The sequence below is a fragment of the Euleptes europaea genome, chromosome 1, assembly GCF_029931775.1.
Source record: "Euleptes europaea isolate rEulEur1 chromosome 1, rEulEur1.hap1, whole genome shotgun sequence".
NCBI classification, from domain to species: Eukaryota; Metazoa; Chordata; class Lepidosauria; order Squamata; family Sphaerodactylidae; genus Euleptes; species Euleptes europaea.
Genome location: NC_079312.1, coordinates 55,006,337 through 55,027,582, shown reverse-complemented (window position 1 = coordinate 55,027,582; position 21,246 = coordinate 55,006,337). Strand labels below are relative to the sequence as shown.

General features: G+C 44.0%; 1 protein-coding gene and 1 non-coding gene across 3 annotated transcripts in view; both read right to left on the bottom strand.

The window, feature by feature from the left end:
* Window positions 1-21,246, bottom strand: part of SLC41A3 (solute carrier family 41 member 3) — a 205,900-nt gene that overhangs the window by 178,977 nt on the left and 5,677 nt on the right. The window contains exons 1-3 of one of the 2 annotated variants that reach the window (XM_056860151.1): window positions 13,560-13,798; window positions 5,130-5,237; window positions 1,260-1,331 (exon numbers count right to left, since the gene is read on the bottom strand). In XM_056860151.1, the coding sequence (XP_056716129.1) occupies window positions 1,260-1,331; window positions 5,130-5,237; window positions 13,560-13,754 (375 nt within the window). In that variant the 5' untranslated portion in view covers window positions 13,755-13,798. Of the gene's footprint in view, window positions 1-1,259; window positions 1,332-5,129; window positions 5,238-13,559; window positions 13,799-21,246 lie in introns of those variants that run through there. The other variant, XM_056860143.1, reaches the window with a different exon arrangement.
* Window positions 5,862-5,933, bottom strand: TRNAS-GGA (transfer RNA serine (anticodon GGA)). Its single transcript has one exon. It is a non-coding gene; the product is annotated as a tRNA-Ser (tRNA).

Genomic DNA, 21,246 nt, shown 5'->3' with positions numbered 1-21,246 from the left:
TCGAAAGTGAAGCCTGCACTGCCAGTTCCTGGCTTGTTAGAGTATAACTGAAGGCAGCAAGCAGTTTGCCTGTGGGAAAAGCATCCCATGGACAGGTCCTGGCACTCACGTGCAGTTAGGATGTGTGCGTGTAAATTGTCGTCAAGTCGCTTCCGACTCATGGCAACCCTATGAATGAAAGTCCTCCAAAATGTCCTATCTTTGACAGCCTAGCTTAGCTCTTGCAAATTGAGGGCTGTGGCTTCCTTTATTGAGTCAATCCATCTTTTGTTGGGTCTTCCTCTTTTCCTGCTGCCTTCAACTTTTCCTAGCGTGATTTTTTCCAGTGACTTTTGTCTTCTCATAATGTGACCAAAGTACAACAGCCTCAGTTTAGTCATTTTAACTTCTAGGGTCAACTCTGGCTTGATTTGATCTATAACCCACTGATTTGTTTCTTTGGTGGTCCACAGTATCCGCAACACTCTCTTCCAACACCACATTTCAAAGGAATCTACTTTCTTCCTATCAGCTTTCTTCATTGTCCAGCTTTCACACCCCCACATAGTAATAAGGAATACTGTGGCATGAATTAATTTGATCTTGGTTGCCAGTGACACATCCTTACACTTAAGAATCTTTTTTAGCTCCTTCATGGGTGCCCTTCCCAGTCTCAGTCTCCTTCTGATTTCTTGGCTGCAGTCTCCCTTTTGGTTGATGATGGAGCCAAGAAACAGACAGTCTTGAACAATTTCAATTCTTAGGATGTAGCCAGGCAAACCTCATGGTCTTTGGATCTCACTGGTCAACAGGGAACTGCGCCTATGTGTGACCAGCAATTCATCCTAGGGAGTGACATCTCTAGAGAACTGTCAGGGATCCTCAGTCTTCAGGGAGGGTTGTAATAAACCTTTCTTTGCTTGATTTTCCTATATAACCACCACCGTGCTTATAACCCCCTTGTTAAACCTCAATAACACCAGTTTTCATCACAAGCAATTTGTCCTCTTCTTGAGTATCCTATGAACCTAAAAGCAAGGACTGGCAGGCCCTGACTCTAAGGTAAGATACTGTCACAGCTTGATTTTAACACATGCAGTCATTAGGACATTACACATGAGAAAGGCTATTCTCACCACTAATTGTAAAACAAAATTGCTACAGGGATTCCTCAAAACGTCCTTCAGCCTCATGCCACTCTGAGAATGGGAACGACCTTAGGAAGCTGCATTTCAGTAATGCCTTTAAGTCTTCTTGAATAAAAGTGAGATCTTGCTTACCTGAATCAAGGCCAAATTACAGGTGGCCATTTTCCACTGTTCATGGGGATCATCCAGCTGTCCAGTGTTAGCCTAGGAGGCAGAAGCAAAAACATCAACCTTTGCACTGACAGGTATGGTAGGGAACAGAGCCAGCCACAGAAGTGTTGCACCTGCATTTTGCCAGCAGTGTGGCAGTGGCCCGTAACTATCTTCTGCATCACTGACTTTTCCCCTTCTCTAACGAGAGCTCTCCCACTTCAATTCCTGCAGGGCATACATGTTCTTGTCCTCTCCCTGGTAGTATGAGTCGGACATCAACTGACATGTGGTGGAGCCAGCTTGCCAAGGATAGCGGTGCAGATGATGAGCGCTTAGGCATGTTTACCTTACTGTCCAACTGTACTTTCTTTGGGAACAAGAGAAGCCTGTACAACTTCCACATTTTTGCTTGAGGTAATCTAATAAAAGTCAGGGCAACAGAGCAGACTAATGCTCTATATACGAATGCGTGCATGCACACACGCACACGCACACACACACACAAAGAGATTGCTCTGTTCTCCTCAGAGACAGGAAATATTTGAAAGCTTTCCAAGGCTACACCAGAGTTGGCTGTCACACAGCTCCCTTTTTTTCAAATTGGCCTTGGGAACTTCTGAGGGGGCTGTGCCCTAAATGTGACTCTAAACACGTCTCCATAAGAATGGTAACCATTCATTTACTAGGAGGAGAAGAGGTGAAAGACGATACCATTAAGCGAGGACTAATTTTGCTTCCTGCCCCTGGTGACCCCAGACACTTGACTGATTCTTCTCCTACCTGCACCGTCCTACCCTTCATTTGCAATGTCTTCCGTTCGGATTTTAGGTGGAATATTAAGGGCAGATTACTTCATGGTGAAGGGTCCACAAGATTTGGTTTGGCTTACCAGCCAGTCTTGCATGTATGTGTGGTTTCCACCAACCTTGCACCACCCCCTGCAAGTCCCCTGGCATGCACACACCTTGGGGATAGAGGTTGGATCTTCTCTCATTTGTGCTGATATGGTAAGGAAGTCTTTTCCAAGCTACAGCAGAAATTTTTGGCTGATTCTTCGCTTCTCCAAACCTCTGCAGAAAGTGAGAGGTGGCCTCTCCTCTCCCCTGAGTCTTCTTGAATTTGCTGAGAATCCAGGGGGAAAGAATGGATTTTGTGTGGGGTAAGGGGGAGAGGCAGTCACCACTGAGGACTTGGTGATAAGACTGGTATACCAAACCGTACAAGAACGATGTACAACCAATTAAACAAAACACACAACATAAAATACAAATAACATATAATTAAGCCAATCACTGCTATGATTTCTCTTTATATATTTAATATTGACAACGCTCGTGAACATGCTGTAGAATTATTTTGATTCAGAAACACAAATAAATGGCACACAAGTTTAGTAAATTAATCAACAGCGATTAATTCTCCACTGCATATATTCAACAACTGTCCATTTATTCATTAACGTGATTTACTGGGCTTCCCTAAACCATCCCTCAATAGACAGCTTCCTATTACTTTTCCAATTGCTTGTAATAATCCTTTCAGCAGCAGTCAGCAGATTTCTGACTAACTCTGTGGTTTTTATTTATACATTTGCTCATAACATTTAAAAGAACTTGTGGAATAAACAATATTTTGGCATGGATCCTGCAAACGGCCAGTGCGAAAATGATCATCCTTTTGCCCCTTTTTATGTGAGTGGAGCTCAGCTCATAGAAGAGAAAGGAAGGAGTGATTTCATCTCCTTTCTCCTACAGCTATCTGACCGACACAGCTGTACTACTGTGTACTTAATGTGTGTGTAAAGTGCCATCAAGTCACAGCTGACTTATGGCGACCCCTTTTGGGGGGTTTTCATGGCAAGAGACTAAGAGAGGTGGTTTGTCAGTGCCTTCCTCTGCACAGCAACCCTGGACTTCCTTGGTGGTCTCCCATCCAAATACTAACCAGGGATGACCCTGCTTAGCTTCTGAGATCTGACGAGATCAGGCTAGCCTGGGCCATCCAGGTCAGGGCACTGTGTACTTAATAAATAAATAAATTTTATTTGCAGCTAGTATGCCAGATAAAACAGGTAAAACAGAATCTGACCATACAGAGTAGATGTTTACAACCAAGGCCAGCAAAATTAGGAATCACCCAATTTTACATTTCCACAGATTAAGCTATTGTGTACTTAGCATAGGCAAGTCCCTCAATCTTGGGAATAAATTTTTTGGGGATCAGAAAGGGGTCCAGTGGAAAGGAGAAGGTGGGGAAGCGGCCATGATCCTCGAGCCCTTCCAACACTCTGTTTTCTGGTACCTCCTGAATACCTCCTTCCAACAGCTTTTTACAGTTATAACAGCTCCATCAAATGTATGTCCAACACTGTAGATAATGTTGTTCATTGCCCAAGGGACTGCATTGTTCCACGTCAGCTTACTTGTATTCTTAGGCCTTCAGGTAATGATCTGTTCAGTGTCCCATCATCATCTAAAGTGTGGAAGATGGGCACACAACAGGCCCTTTTTGGTGGTGGTACCCAGGTTTTGGAACTCTGTACCCAAGAGGCTAATCTGGTGCCCTGTGCTTGCCTTTAGACACTACATGAAGATACTACTGTTCTGATATGTATTTAACCTACATGGAAAATTAATTCTGTTGGTTCTTTTACTCGATTCTTGACAGCTAGTGCTGCTGAAGCTTTATTCTTCTCTCTGTGTGTTGCGTTTTATTATATTTCTGGATACTGTGCAACTAGTGATTTTGTTTCATTAGGTTAGGGTTGTTAGATGCCTTGAAGGTCTCATGTATAGACAGAGTCAGAAGATATTTTAATAAATATTCTCTTACCAGGACCCCTGTGACCCAGTCTTATGTATGACCTTGTGTAGGGTAGTCAGAGAAATACTGTACTTGGAATGATGAATAGGAGACAATGCATGCCTTTGTGGCCAGAAAGCAAAGAAACTCCAACATATGAAAAAGTGGAGTCCATGCTACCAAAAGGCAACATTATTTGGATAATACTATTTGTTTCTCCACAGATTCAAGTTCAGCTTGGCCTCATGAACATTAAATCAGCAATCTGTTCTGTATTCATTATGATGGGCAGGAGATCTGATCTGGGACCACCACTTGCTTGAGAAGCAACTCCAAAGCAAGCTTCACTGCTTTATACTGAGTCAACCCACTATTGTCTACTGCAACAGGCAGCAGCTCCCACCATGCTGAGCAGAGATCCAGTTCTCAGCACTTGCTACCTGAGATCCTGAACTGAACAGGTCATGGACTGAACCAGGGAGCTTCTGCCCACTCAAGTTATGGCTACTGCCAAGCTCCAGTTTTCTTGTTGCATACAGAAAATGTAGACTCCAAAGAAGGTATGTACATGAAATGAATAATGTAAGGCAGTGAGTGGTCTTCAACCTTGCCACACTTGGGACCCACTCAGCTGCAAACACGAGACATCACAGGCATATGGCAGGAAGAGCAGACTGTGTATAACATGAGCAAATATCCTGCTGGGTACCATTTGTTCTTTCCGCACACCATAAACAGCTGTAGCAAACTGTCACTTTTCATCAGATTTACACAGCTGTCCACAGTAACAGGGAGAGCGATTAAACTCTGTTCTGGCTCAGTCGTGTAGGAGAAGCATTCTTATTCACTGTCCCTTAAACTGTTGCTCAGGAACTTACTTTGTAAGAAGAAGCAAGTTTAATACAATCCAGTGTCATAAATGGGGAGTAAAAACTCTATTAATCAACTTTCAGAACCATTCTTTCCAAACAAAAGGAATGAATGAACACATCTTTGCGCATAACCGGCCTCCCCCAACAAATACACAAACCCAAGGTTGACACTTACAGCAGTAGAAAGTCTAGATGCCAAGGTCATTTCAAGGTTACCCTTCAAGCCAAGAAGAGCCGGAACCAGAATAAATACTTCTGTGATTGTCTTAAATACCTCCCAGTGCTGAGAGAAAGGGAGAGAAGAGGAGGTTAGTTAACCCAAACACTACCACTATACACACTCACTAACCTTACTCACACACACATACAAACACTTTAGCACATTTCCCTGGTAAAAATCAACAACACATCTCCAGTTGCTAAGAATGGCATATACCCAATGCCATGTCTGGAGGCGTAGCACTGGCACAAAGAAATCCTGTGCCAAGAAAACCAGTCAAACTTTCTGAGTCTGTTTTCTAGAAGATACGACCCAAACATAGGTTATCAAACTGTCTGTACAAAAGAGATACCCCCACCACCAAAAATACAGCAAGTGCCTTCACTCGACCAACTGTTTCGCTGACATATGAGCATGCAAGTTTAACAATTATATAGAATTCTTCATAAGGTAGGATGTATATGGTTGCATGGAGTAATGTTGTACTGGTGTCATGGGCAGTGGGCACCTACTCAACAATGTCAAAAACATCTCTAAATAGTGAGTGCCATGAACACATGAAGCTGCCTTATACTGAATCAGACCCTCGGTCCATCAAGGTCAGTATTGTCTACTCAGACAGGCAGCGGCTCTCCAGGGTCTCAGGCAGAGGTCTTTTACATCACCTACTTGCCTGCTCCCTTTAACTGGAGATGCCGGGGATTGAACCTGGGCCCTTCTGCATTCCAAGCAGATGCTCTACCGCTGAGCCACAGCCCCTCCATAATTCCTCCTTCCTCCATTCACCTTGTCAATATTGTTTTATCACCTTTTTAAACAATTACCACTAAGAACATTCTTCAAAAGATTCCATACTCTGTCGCTTTACAGTTCCAATGTGGGAACACTTATCTTGCCTTATGTAAAAGAAAAGGACAAATGCCTCCTCACTCGTTTTAATGAAGAGAAAGATTTTCTTCTTGAGACTCACTAACATCTATATTAATGCAGTCTAGGAAATTCAGAAAATAAATATACAGATATACTGCCAGTTAGGATAGAAAGCACTTTGATACCCCACCTTCCTCTTCAATGAGAACCCAAAGTGGCTTACAACATTCTCCTCTCCTTCATTTTATTCTCACAACAACCCTGTGAGGTAGGTTAAGCTAAGGATGTGTGACGAGCCTGAGGTCACCCAGGAAGCTTCCATGGCAGAGTGGGGATTCAAACCTGGGCCTCCCAGATCCTAGTCCAGCACTCTGACCACTACACAACACTGGTTATTCTTCGTGGCTTTTGTGCGGTTCAGCATGGGAACTGCGCTTGTTCCCATATGTGCCTGCACAGAAGGCCACTCGATGAACAACAATTACAGGTAAGTGCAACACTGTTTTCTCAGTTGATAGACCTGAAGACAGAGACAATGGAAGGTTTACAAAAACAACTGGAAATTATAAAGGAGACTGTACAGGCCCTGGACTGTGCATTTTGGAAAATGGATGGCATGATGCCAAAAAACAACAAACTGCTACCAGCAGCAGAGAAATAGGAGGATTTGGACAAGGGCGCTAGAAAGTCTGAGACCAAGAGAAGAAAGCAGAAGAATTATAGGCTTAACAATAAAATGCAAAGGTTGGCAGTCCTTTCCACATCACCATTCACCCTCCCACCTTCACCTACCTCCCCACCACCGCCACCACTATATGCCTATCTTCCTCCCCTAAATGTACTTTTATTTACCTATGGGCCACAAACCCCAGAAAGACCATTCTTGCTGAAAAATAACAATGCTTGCACAAAAAGACACAGCTCTCCTCTTCAAATGTAAAAGAAGGGTTGTAGTATTAGGAAAAAAGAAGGGCTGGACAGTAGGAAATTTTTTTTGCAGTAGGAGTTGTTTGACAATGGAATCAGCTACCTAGGGAAGTGGTGAGCTCCCCCTCACTGGCAGTCTTTAAGCAGAGGCTGGACAATCACGTGTCAGGGATGTTTTAGGCTGATCCTGCATTAAGCGGGGGGTTGGACTAGATGGCCTGTATGGCCCCTTCCAACTCTATAATTCTATGATTCTATGGTGATCCTGGGCTTGCTATTGGGCAAGAAAAAAAGGGGGGGGGGCTCAAACCAGGAAAGTACAGGGAGCCTCAAAGGTTCAGCTGGGAACTATAAACTATAACAAAATAATTCTATTTATTACAAGGTGTACACTATAAATTTGTTAAAAACACAGGGCCTGGAATGCAGGCTACATATAAAAACACCAGTTACAAAAATCTCATACACATTTGTTTTTTTTAACAAATTTATAGTGTGCATCATGTAATAAATATAATTATTTTGTTATAGTTTAGTTTCCAGCTCAGCCTTTGAGGCTCCCCACTCCAGGGCTTGCTCCCAAGAGGAAATGAAGGGCTTGACAACTTGTCCCTGCATCCAGGGAACTGGTTCATTTATTTGGAGCCAATTTTATAAACCTCATGGAAAGAGTGCTGAATTTTATTAATGCTTCTTCCATGCAGCCTACCCATGTAGACAGTAGCCATATTAAAAGGAACAGAGATGAAGAACACTGCAAAGTTCTGGAAGCAAAACAGGAGGGTAGGAGGTGGAAGGAAGATGCCAACAGCAAGATTCCAACATGGTCTAGTGGTCACGGGGGCTGTGGCTCAGTATAGAGCACACACTTTGCATTCAGAGGGTCCCAGGTTCAATCCCTGGCATCTCCAGTTAAATGGCTCAGGCAATAAGTGATGTGAAAGACCTCTGCCTGAGACCCTGGAGAGCTGCTGCCAGTTAGAGTACATAATACTAACCTTGACAGGCTAATACCATTGCTCAGTATAAGACAGCTGTATATATTTGATTGGATTGCTGTATTGACAACACAAACAAGACAGCTTTGGCTTTCCGGATCATGACATCACATTTCAAAGATGGCCCAGACTGCATGTACCCATCGAGTTCATTTACAGATAGCAATGGGGCATCCAAATGCTCAAGAGTCATCTCCCCCCCCCCACACACACACACAGACAGACATCCACTTCAAATTAAGGTTGTTCTCCAATGGGTGTTACAGTGTTGGGCTAAGATCTGGGAGACCCAAGTTCAAATGCCCACTATGACATGGAAGCCCGCTGGGTGACCTTGGTCTAGTTACACATTGTCTGCCTAACTTACCTCACAGGGTTGTTCTTGTGATGATAAAATGGAGGAGGGGACAACTATGTTGTAAGCTGCCTTTGGTATAAATATCTATGCCTTAGATATAAATATATGCCTTAGATATAAATACCTAAATAAATAAATTGACATTTCACAATCTTTCCCTCTGCCTGGACAGATTACAATGGCGGTGGAACCACTTTATGCATCTGATAAAGTGGGCTCTGCTTCTGTGTCACTAAACTTGTCAGCCACAAGACTCCTTTTTGGTTTTCAGCAATTCGCGTAAGCACACTGAATTTACAACAGCACAGCCTGGCTCAATGACTTTGAGGCACAGACATTCTTATCCCTCCCTTGTCTGCACCTTTTAATCTTCCCTTCTTCATGACACTCTTCATCAAGCCATAGCACACCGAGCTGCCCTTTTCTGAAATGGCCACTGTACACAGTGAACTGCATCTGATTGCACATATAATTTGCAATGGTTTCTGTTTGGTTATAAGAAGCCACAGCTAGAGGTTTGTTCCTATGCTTTCCCCCCAATGCAGTCATCTTAATCATGTGGCTATCTGTTCTACTAAGTTATAAGCCAATTGAGGGGGGGACATAGCAGGGGGGTATTTAAAGATTTGATGTTAGTCACTTCAGTCTTTGAAGTAAACTCTGGGCCCGAAGGAGAGAAAGAAAATATCTCTCATTCCAGGTAATGTCCTACATGCTTGAGGAAGAAGAAGGGGTGAAGAAAATTGCATCCATTGGGATCTCTAGGCCTGTTGGCTGCACTTGCACTAGGCTTACAGATCACTTTAAAAGAAGTTGAGACAGATTCGTAGAGGATATGTCCATCAATGGCTTCTAGTCACTGGTGAGTAAAGGGTTCACTCTCTAGGCCACTCAACATCAATTAGCTTCAATGTTCAAGTACCCCATCACAATCACAATCAGGATGGCCAAGAAGAAAAACTTTTCCATCTTGAATGTTTCTGAATAAGACTGGATATTCTAATGAACATTAGAAACAATCCATGAGAAGCAGTTATTCTACGGAGCAAAAGAGCATCATGTTGTGTTGGCAGCATACAATTACAACAGTGCAATCCTAAGCAGTTACACCCTTCTCAGCCCATTGACTTCTATGTACTTAGAAGGATATCACTCTCTGTAGGATTGCACTACAAATGTCGCCATGACGGGGATGGAAAAACAGATTTAGTGGTTGAGGTCAGCGCTGTCGGAGATAAATAGCACACGTGCGGGTTCCATTCCTTTTACGTAGTTATGAACTGCCTGCTTCCTTTCTCTGTTGTATTGCTGTACATCAGCTGAAGCTTCTGGGAGGTTGCATGAGCATTCTTGCTCGACTAAGGACCACTCTATTTATTCCCAAACCAAAAAACTCATTGGGTGCAGTTCCGGTCAGGATCCACAAATACAAAGGATAAAATTCAGAATCACCAAGTACATAACGCAATTTGCACAGACGTTAAAAGGGCCCCTAAACGACAGAACATCCTCACTTCCAACCTCCATTACTGATAATTAAGCTAGGAAACATGTGTGCAGCACTGAGTTCTAAGTCTTTAGCATAAAGGCAGTTTCTCACAGCCACAGCAAGGGGGGGGGGAGGAGGAGGAGAAGGAGAAGAGTTGGTTTTTATATGCCAACTTTATCACTTAAGGAAGAATCGAAGCAGCTTACAATCACCTTCCCCTCCCCACAACAGACACCCTGGGAGGTAGGTGGGGCTGAGAGAGCTCTAACAGCGGTGACTAGCCCAAGGTCACTCAGTTGGCTTGATGTGTAGGAATGGGGAAACCAACCCGGTTCACCAGATTAGTGTCTGCTGCTCATGTGGAGGAGTAGGGAATCAAATGCAGTTGTCCGGATTAGAGTCCACCACTCCAAACCACCGCTCTTAACCACTACACCACGCTGGGGTACAAGTTTCTGAAATACTTTTCCAGTCCATCATTATGTGGAGCTTATAAACCCTGGTGGGGAGCAGTTTGACAGCAGGGGGGAGGGGGAGACTCAGCAACAGTTGCCTTTCAAAAGAGCCATCCACATAAGAAGACTATTACTCTTACGGAAATACGGTGCTATTAAAGGAGCTGCTCTGTTTGCCCTCATATAAAGAGTATCATAGAAATATTTAGACTTTAGTCACACGATGCTCTTCGTCCTGGGCTTATCAGCTGAAGCCCAAACTATGAGAAGAGAAAGAGAATGAGAAGAAGGAAAAGTTTTTTTTCCAGTTGTAAACAGAATCCTGCTAAAGGACTTAAAAGTTCAGGCTGCCAATTCTGGAAGATTGCTGTTATAAAGCTGGCCAGGATGAGGGCCTGTAAAGAACTGCAAAGGGGCAGCGGAGAGGTTGGGAAATTCCATTCCACCCTCACAGCATAAGAGCATGACGGTGCATTCCTGACCTGCGCCAGCATGCAGGTGGAAAGTCCCTTAGGAGGCCCCGGCAGGGCCTGCGCCGGGGTCCGGGGTCCCCGCGCCAGCCAACCTACGCCAGCGTTTGTGGCCCCAAAGCCGGCGTGAAGGCCGAACCCTGGCAAAGGCTGCCGCGGCATCCTGGGAGGCGTTCCCGGGGCATAACAGTGTCGGGCTGGGGGCGGGGCCGCCATTAGGCGGCCTCCTAAGCTGTTCCGGCCCAGGAACGCCCTTTCCCCCTCTTGAGATACGCCGCCTTTACGGATTTTTTGCACCGGGCGAGGTTTCGGCAGGGTTGAAATCTCCTTTGGAGGCAGTGCCACCACACTGCCTCCTAAGCCCAGTGCAGGCATTGCGCTCAGGAATGCACTGTGAAACTACCAAACTCCAGGGTGAATTTTATTTAAATCAAACTGATTTAAATCATGATTTAAAATCACTAGCCAGGACTAGGTTTAAATCATGGTTTTCTATACTTTTTTACGGCCTGCTGCCATTATAGATTTTTCCCCCAGGCAGAAATAATCTGATCAATTTCAGGCTATACACACAAAATTCCAAAATGTGTGCAGCATTCTGCCCAAAAAGGTTCACTTTCATTTTTACTGCTTGCCCCTCCCTCCTCACACTTATCTCCTTGTGCAGATCTATTCCACTCCAAATAATCTTCTATTCATTGAACCTCTTGAAACTTTGCGCTTAAGGGTAAGGGGTTGATTCTGTGTACATAGATTTGCAAAGGAACAATGGATTATGGTCTTTTTCTCAACTCTGTATGTTTATTATAACTTTTTTGCTGTGGAGAAGAGGCATGTTATTGCTGCAGACACAAATTCCCAGTTTTAAGAACTGGAAAGCCAAGCATCTGTGATAATATCTTCTAGATAGAAAAATTGCCCAAAATAGACTTACAGAAACTTCTGGAAGAGCATGACATTGTGAATGAATTAATAGAATTCATTTACCAAAAAATTTAAACATTGCATGAATATACAGCCTCATGCAGCATAATTAAAAACTACTCCTTATTTCAGGATGAATAACCTTTGGACTATAATGTATCTTAAATAGAAAACTACTTTAGATAGATTTTTCCTGAAAAACCATTTTATAAAAATCCGATTTAAATTTTAAAAAATCCAACTTAAATTTTAAAAATCATTGATTTTTATCCACCCTGTGCTCAAGTCATTTTGGCTACATACAAAACTATGTTTAAAAAGCTGATGGCATTGCTGTGGATGTGTGCTGAGCTTTCTTTTTGACGCATCTGCGAGAGTAGCATATGAGTCAATCCACCATGGATATAAGGTATTGCACTGGCCGGGGCTTCATTGCGACTGTCTCTTTCTCTCTCCCTTCAGCTGTTGGAGCAATTCCCTGAGATGAACCACTTCTATCTCAGGGGCTCCACTGTGGGATGCTTTCATCCCCAGCAGCATCAGCAAGAAGAAAGAGGCAGTAGAGGCAAGAGAACAGACAAGTGAGCCCTGGGATGCCGGACCCTGGCTCAGCTGTAGCTTACATTAGCTCTGGATTCACTTATTTGGCATGTCACACATAGCAAAGTATATTCACAGTGCTGCAAGCCTCTTTTATCTGTATGTAATCCTGCTCAAGAGGGAAGGTGGCATGGTATAGCCTGATCTCCTCAGATCTCGGAAGCTAAGCAGAGCCGGTACTTGGAAGGGAGACCACCAAGGAAGGCTATGCAGAGGAAGGCAACGGCAAACCACCTCTGCTTCATCACTTGCCTTGAAAGCCACTTGCTGGGGTCGCCGTAAGTCGGCTGTGTTGTGACGGCACCTTATAGTGCTCGCTTAGCCCTGACTGCAATTTGCCCCCCAGGTCTGGGCATGATGACCAGGAAGGAGACATTTTTGCACCTCCCTCCCCACATTATTTGAGAGAGTTGCAGGCAGGGGACGGCATTCAGGAAAAGACGCCACACCACCCTCAACCCCAATTTTACCCTATATACAAAGATACTATGATCTGTTAGGGACTATGCTCCCTTCATAGCCTAATTCTTTGGGGGGGGGGTTGTTTTGCTTTTTTGAGGGAAGAGATTTTATTAATTCATTACAATTGGAAGAAGTGCATCCCAGTCAGAGCCTCTAAAAGCTTATAGCATCCTAGGCTGGGGTGAGAAATTATGGTCACAATACATACCTCCCATTACCTTAATTTTCTCCCTCCAGGATACTATGAACTGTTAGGGGCTGAAGCCGGCCAAGTTCCCCTCTATGTTTCCTTTAACAGACTCTCAACTGCCCACGAGATCCAACACCTCCCTGAAGGCCAATAAGCACACCACCTCAAGCCAACAGCAAAGGCAGGATATATTTTACTTAATAAATACATTGATAAATAGGGCTGTTTCCAAATAATATATTCCTTTCTTTGTATTTGCGGGGTGTTCCCAGAGCATGCAGAATGCTCTGTTTTACTGCCCTACTGACAGGAATGAGAACAACCAAGTTTGCTGTTTGAAGATGTGATGAGGATTCTCTCACATCTGCTGAATCTTAGTGCCTTTCCATGACAGTTACACACAACAGTGCGCCATGACGACGAAATAAATGCTCTTTCCCCTGGCAGACACAAAGTATATGTCCAGTAGACTCTCTCCCAAAGGACTCCTAACACGCTGCTTCTGAAATCCTCATAAAGGACACTTTCCCCCTAGGCAGGCAACTTCCATATTCACAAATTAAAAATGGATACTCAAGGTCACCCAGGCAAACTAACCCCCTTTCACTCTGGCTACTAAGGTACTTGAAAGCACATACATACATGAACCAACTCCATCACGAGGCCAGCAAGCACCAAGCCTAAACCTGCCAAGAAGAATGGCACAAAGATCTGAGATAAGATGGAAAAGGATGTCTCTGGGAGGAATCCATTGGGCGATCTGGTTAACTTGCAAGTGAAACCTCTCAGCTTCTTTCCCCGAAAGCACAGCTCCAATTGCAGCTGGGTGACCACCATGATTGAATACCATTAACCCATACTCAAGGAGCAGGAGGAAATCCAGGAATAGAAGCAAGCCTCACTCTCAGGAGAAAAATTCCAGAGTTTAAGGCACTGTACAGTTGCGGATATGCTGACGTCTTCTTTTCTTCCTCTTTTTTACCTTCCACAGAAGATCAAGAAGGTCACTTTCCAAAATCTCTTTGGCTTAGCTCAGCCCAGCCTTCACTATGCTTCAGGACAGTCCTTTCTTGTTATACTCCACAGGGGAAACAAAATCCAGAAGGGAGACGGTTAAAATGTTTGTGTATAAATACATATAAAACTGACAACTTCTAAAACTTGGCTGGAAACCAGAAAGACCTGCTTGAGCTCCAGCATTGAAAAGTAGCAGCACGAGGAGTGACAGGTTGTGCGGGAATCCCAAATGCTTCAAGTCAGCAGTGTCCTTTCTTCTCAAGTTACACCACAGTCTGTCTCAAATTTAAGCCTGGGCTGCTGGAAAAGTCACAGTTCCTTCAAGCTCACCATGTGTGTTGCTGAGCTTTTCTCGCCGTCCCAAGGCAGGGGAGGGGGGGGGATAACTCCTTGGTTTCGTTTTCCCTCTTGTTTCCTCAAGGTGAAGAAAGGTTACCAGGAACATGAGCTTAATCCTACTGAAGCTGTAGGTATTACGCAAGAGGTCAACAGGAGCCACAAGGAGATGCACTGGCTGGAAGGGAACTTTTTCCCTTCTGCCCCATTTTCCGTCTTCCTTTCCCCAGCCTTCCTAAGAGTACAGCAGTTCAGGAAATATGAGGCCTCTATATCTAAATGACTGACTTTCGGGGGTGGGGGGGAAGCCACAGCAAAAGCCAATGAGCTTCAAAGGCGAATGTCCTTATCTGCTGTCATCACTTCAACTTTCAGCTACGTTGCAAAGGCCATGATAAGAGTTTCCGAAGGAGTTTTATTTAAGGTAGTTCAATAGTATTGTTACTCAGTGGAAAAGTTTCCAGTGGCTTCTAGGTAGCTTTGAACTTCCTGCCTCCAAAGTATACAAAGTGCTCTTATACGTTGCCGGAAAACAATGCTATAACTGTCTTTGGTGGCTTAACAATTCCAATGCAAGGACAGCTGGAACTCGCAAGAACAGAAACCGGTGGAATTGTATCCATCCAAGCGCTCAGTGGAAGCGAAAAAGGTTTTGGCCCAAATGGGTTTACAAGCCATCACAACAGTCAATACGTGCGCAGTGGGAAAGGAGCAGGGGCGCATTTGTGGCTACCTCCTCTAGATTCATTTTCCTCCTTTCTTGTGTTTTCGGTTGTTCTTGCCATGACTAACCTGGCTACTCTACCCCTTGTATTTATTTTTAACTAAAGCCACTTGCTGAGATACACAATTCCAATTTTTCCCCTGAAAAAGAAAGAGGCTTCGTCAAACACCGCAGCGTCTGTTGGGGACAAGCAGAACACTGAGAAGATGGAACTCTCACTTGGAGACAGAGTGGGGGCGGGAGGGTGTCAGTCCTTTATTCTCCTGTCCATAGGGTTGCCAACCTCCAGATACTGGGTAGTTAGGAAATTAGCACAGGAGCGACACAACAATGTCGTTCCAACGTGCAAAAAACTCTATTTGGAAAAGCCACAAATAGCGGGCATCATTACAAAAACAAATATATACAATGTGAACCAATGTCTACAAAGTCCAATAGTCACTGATGTAAGTGTCTCGAAGGTAATAAAGCAGAAGAAACGTTGCTTTCTGAGATGACACGGGGATACGGCCGTTTCAAATTTCTTCGATTCAAGAAAACTTGATTCAAATAGTTTTTGACTGCAGTTAATGATACAGGAGAGTCACCACGTTCCACTTAGGATCCAGCCAGTGGTGACTCTCCTGTATCATTAACTGCAGTCAAAAACTATTTGAATCAAGTTTTCTTGACGTTTGGGGACTGATGAAGAATTGAATTGAAGAAATTTGAAACGGCCGTATCATCTCAGAAAGCAATGTTTCTTCTGCTTTATTACCTTCAAGATACTTACATCAGTGACTATTGGACTTTGTAGACATTGGTTCACATTGTATTTATTTGTTTTTGTAATGATGTTGCTCACTATTTGTAGCTTTTCCAAATAGATTTTTTTGCACTTTGGAACTACATTGTTGTGTCGCTCCTGTGCTAATTTCCTAACTACCCAGTATCAGTACAGTGGTGTCTCTCTTTTTTCTAACCTCCAGATACTAGCTGGAGATCTCCTGCTATTACAATTGATCTCCAGTTGATAGAGATCCATTACCTTGGAGAAAATGTCCATTTTGGCAATTGGACTCTATAGCATTGAAGCCCCTACCCAAACCCCGCCCTCCTCAGGCTCCACCCTCAAACCTCCCGCTGGTGGTGAAGAGGGATCTCGAAACATGACTATCATTTGTCACTGAGGATAGTATTTCCGGCATCTGACAAACTGATGTCTTGCTCGGGAAAGCTCATGGCACAATATATGTGTTGAGAGCCAGCATGGTGTAGTGGTTAAGAGCGGTGGTTAGAAGTGGTGGACTCTGATCTGGAGAACCGGGTTTGATTCCCCACTCCTCCACATGAGCAGTTGAGGCTAATCTGGTGAACTGGATTTGTTTCCCCACTTCTACACATGAAGCCAGCTGGGTGACCTTGGGCCAGTTACACTCTCTCAGCCCCACCTACCTCACAGGGTGTCTGTTGTGGGGAGGGGAAGGGAAGGTGATTGTAAGCCGGTTTCATTCTGCCTTAAGTGGTAGAGAAAGTCGGCATATAAAAAGATGCCAAAAGGTGTTCTTTGTAACTGCTGCTCTGTCTCAGAGGAGGTAGAATCTTTTCAGTTATAACAGTGCTGAATTTAAATCTACAGCTCCTGACTCACGATATCAGCTAACAGGTAGCCATCAGACATTACTCTGCTGTGGAGGAACTCAGTACCCCTCGTTCCATTCTGCAATGTATTGGATAGAGGGACATGAGAGAGTTTTTCTGCAGTCACTTAACCAGATTAAAAAACTGAGGAAAATGCTATGTGCAGAGGCAGCCAGGAGTCTTGTACCACACATCTGACCAAGTGGAGAGGTCACCTTTACAAGCCTTAACAATTCTCGGGTAGGGAGTACTGCAGAATGCGATCTCTTGATATAAAAACATGTCAAGGAGAAGGGATGTTCCAGAACTACCTTCAGAATGACTCAATTTCCTGAACATTCTTGCCTCCACCTCTCATTTACAATACCAAATTCCCCCAACTTGCACTCTGAATTTCTCATCTCCAGACAGAGGACAGAATGTTACCACCTCACAGAAGCTAACCTGCTGCAGAATCTCTAATGGGAGGAAACAAGGCTCTGAGATCAACCGGATCTAGTGTTTTCTTCTCTCAGAGGTTCAGTTGTCAATAGGGTTGCCAGCTACAAGTTGGGAAATACCTGGCGATTTTGGGGGTGGAGCCTGAGGAAGACAGGGTTTGGGGAGGAGAGGGATTTCAATGGAGTATAATGCCAAAGAGTCTACCTTCCAAAGCGACCATTTCCCCCAGGTGACCTGATCTCTGTCGCCTGGAGATCAGCTGTAATCCCAGGAGATCTCCAGCCACCACCTGGAGGTTGGCAACCCTAGTTGTGGAAGTGGATGCTATAAAGCCGTGCAGCAGTGACTGTTGCCGTTATTAAGATTCAACAGTTGGGGTCAACAAGTTTATTGCGCTCTGCCTATCTCCACGTTAAGTGCCATAAAAAGCCTGAATGCAACCAATCAACATGCAGAAAGGGTAGTCAGCTTAGGGGACCTGGGAGTGTACACTTCTTTTTTTTATTGCGCTCTTAAGGTGTCACCAGTAAAGTGGCAGAAAGTGCCTAACACCCTCTCCACTGATGGAGGAAGGGAGAGAAATAACTTGACACAAGGCACAACTGCTATTACAAACAAACAAAACTCAGGTTTGCAATAACAATGGGAGAAATACTTTTTTACTATTATAATACACACACTTATTCGCAAGTACCAACAAATACCAACTTGTACCAATAAAACAGCTAAGTTTTGTTCCAAGTTGTAGAAATGCATTGGCATTTTGTTTTATTTCGAATTTGAAAAAGCGGGCAAAATGCGGGGAAACACAGGGGGAGAGCGAGGCGACCGCGGACGGTCAGAAATAGCATTCATAATCCAAACAAAGTCCCCAAGTCCCCAAGGAGGGGTGATGGCGAGTGAAATGGCCATGCGTAAAAGACTGGAGTTTGCCTGAGACTACACAAAGAAGGCCAGATGGAGATGAGGCAATGGCAGACTTCTATAGCAGAATCAAGTCTACTGTTAAATCCCTGTAGGTGGGAGGGAGTAGATTAACAATGGACTCTTAAACAGAGTGACACCCGGAGTTACAATCCTAAAGAGAATTACATCTATTGAAGTTAATGGTCTTAGAAGGGTGTAACTGCTTAGGACAGCACAGTTAATATAAAGGGTGGGTGGGTAGCAGGTGCTAAACCCTTGCTTGCTGATTTTCTCTCCCTCCCAAAATTATTACTCTGCTGGGGGTTCAAGACCAAAAGGAGCAACTGAAGAACAACAAAAGAGCAGCTGGAGGAGCCACCTAGAACAGCACTTCCTATTTGACTGGCAGCTGTTTCTGACCCTGGGCGGTTCTGAACTGCAGACTCATCGACCCAGTAAGAACTAGGGAACCAAGGGTCACCACGACATCTATGATTTCACAGTTGGTTTTACGCTTGCGTTGCATTTGTTTATTTAATCTTTTGTGAGAAATGAATTAAATCAAAAAATAAACATGAACGCTCACTGGAAGAAAAATGTTTCAAGGTGAAAGGAGAAACAGTTTCAAGGTGAAAGTGCAGGCAAGGGATTGCGAGTAGACCCGTTTAGGATTGTTCTCTATGACAAACTAACTAGCATCTTCCAGGGCCTTCCGTTGTGGATCCAAAAGTCTCTATCCTCTTATGAAAGGAGAATGAAAAACAAAACTGCTGAATTATAATAAATCAAGAAGTTTAACCCTACCCTCTCCCCCTCCAGGTCACTCATTACAGGGGCTAATATCATGCATATCCCACCCCTTACAGAAGTTGATTAATTCAGTCATACCTCCGTAACTTTCTAACTGGATCTGCTTTTCATGTTTTATGTTCATCCTACTTTGCTCATCTAGGAACAATCGGGAGTGCTCCTCCCCTGTGAGTGGATTGGCGACTCTTTCGATTGGATCTCTTTGGCCTCTCTTTGTTGCATCCCTACACTTTTCCCTGCCTTGTTCATAGTCTTTAATATAAATTAATCAGCCTTATAGATGTTCACTTCATGAATCTGATGAAGTGAAATTTGGCTCACAAAAGCGTATAGTGGAATCAGTTTTGTTCGTCTCTGACGTGTCACTGGATTCCTGTTTTATTAAATAGGCAAGATGTTTGCAAATGTCTCTGTCTGCAATCACACGCATTGCCACAGTTGTTATCTGGCCAGAGTTCAATGGTGTCAGGAAATGGTTTTCCCCCCTGCTTCCCCACAGCACCTTGATGCATTCATGCACCTCCCAAGGATTCCTTGGCTTTTTTCTGATCCTTCTCAACCTTGCTTTGCTCTGAGGTTTTGGGAAAGATCACAGCAAAGTCTGGATGGCTGCTGCATGAGTGGAAAAGTTCAGATTTTTCTGATCTTGTCCATCACTGCAGCCATTTCCCCCACGGTAGCCATTTCCTGTGCCTACTGCAGAGGGTATTCCTTTTTTCCCCCACTGGTGACTTATCATGTCTATGTACGGTTATACAAAATAGGTACCAGGTTCTCTGAATTCCCATCTTTTGTTAAAAAAATAGTTGCTAACCCCTTTTCTTGTGGAGATATATGGCTTATTTCCACAATAAAATGGGCTAGAGACTTAGTTTAAAAAAACACACAAATAACCTGAGAATTCAAGGAACCTGAAGCATATTTTGGTATAATGGTATATTGATATAATGCTATTAAACAGCCAATAACAACAACAAAAAGTACCAAAGAAACCTGGTACATGGAAGCCCCATCGCTGCTACACTGTTTTAACAGCTACACAGCAAAAGGGAAACTACACAAGACTGTCCCCATGTGGAAAACACCCATTATGGCTGGAAACTTGCTTTTAAAGAATCAAACAAAAACAGACTCTCAAGATACAAAATTCTGTGGCAGATTCTGCATACCTGCGAAAGCAACAGTACTCCAGACTTAGTTGCAACAGCTGCTTCAGATTCCAGGCTGCAACATAACACAGACTGCCGAGAGGCATCGCAACATAAACCCTTGTCTATAGCAGCTTGTGCAACAAATTCTGGTTAGTGTACCCGACCTAGGCTGCATTCAGACATCACAATGGACAGAAGCTGGTCCATGACAGGCACAAATAGTGCTTGTTGTCATACTCACCCGCTCCTCCCCCTTCCCCTGACAAATGTAGCGCAACTGATCGAAGGCTTCCAGGTTTAGGAAGTCTTTCATCAAACTCCAATTTGCCATGGTGTCTGGATGCAGATGCCTGGATGACCCAGGTTTTTTTCCCTTCCAAATGCCAGGATTCAAAATCTCAATTTAATCCTACATTAGCATCCTAATGCTAATTCGGAGAGGGGCCGTGGCTCAGTTTGTATAGCATCTGCTTGGCATGCAGAAAGTCCCAGGTTCAATCCCTGGAATCTCCAGTTAAAGGGACCAGGCAAGTAGGTGATGTGACAGTCCTCTGCCTGAGACCCTGGAGAGCCGATGCTGGTCTGAGTAGACAATACTGACTTTGATGGACCAAGGGTCTGATTCAGTATAAGGCAGCTTCATATGTGTTCTTCATATCCTGGTTTATAGGGGGAGAGGAGCCAATTCAACCCAAGCACCTGCATTCTGACATTATGGTGAACTGGAGTTTGATTCAAGAGTTCCCGTATCTGGAAGTCTTCAGACATATTCTGCATATGAGAGGACAGGAGGATCGTGAGGGGAACATGAAAGCACAGAACAAACTATGTACATACACATATGGACAGACCATGTAAGTCATGATTTCTGAATGCAGCCATAAGTATAAGCACCAATGCACTTGCCTCTTGGCTCTCTACGGCCTCCCAGTAGGGAGGCCATCTGTGGCCAGGCAGAAGTGAGGGGAAGTGCTATTTAATAAATTGTGAGTTATGAATTCAGGCATATCACAGCTGCCACAAACTGTGGCTAACAAGCCAGCTGCAAACCCTAGTTTGAAATCCAGATTTGACGTCCACCGAGAAACCCTGATTTGTTGGACCTATCTGCATTTGGACATTACAACTAACTGCAGTTTGATCAAACCACAGTTTATAAAGCACAGTTTACCTGAATACAGCCATAACAGTACTCAGCACAGTTGTCGCTCAGGTAGGTGGGCATCATATCAATAATTATCATTATAATAGCACCACTGTTACGTTGCACTTTGTGACATAAGCAAAAGATACATGTCTCTGCTCCAAAACCAAAACAAACAAA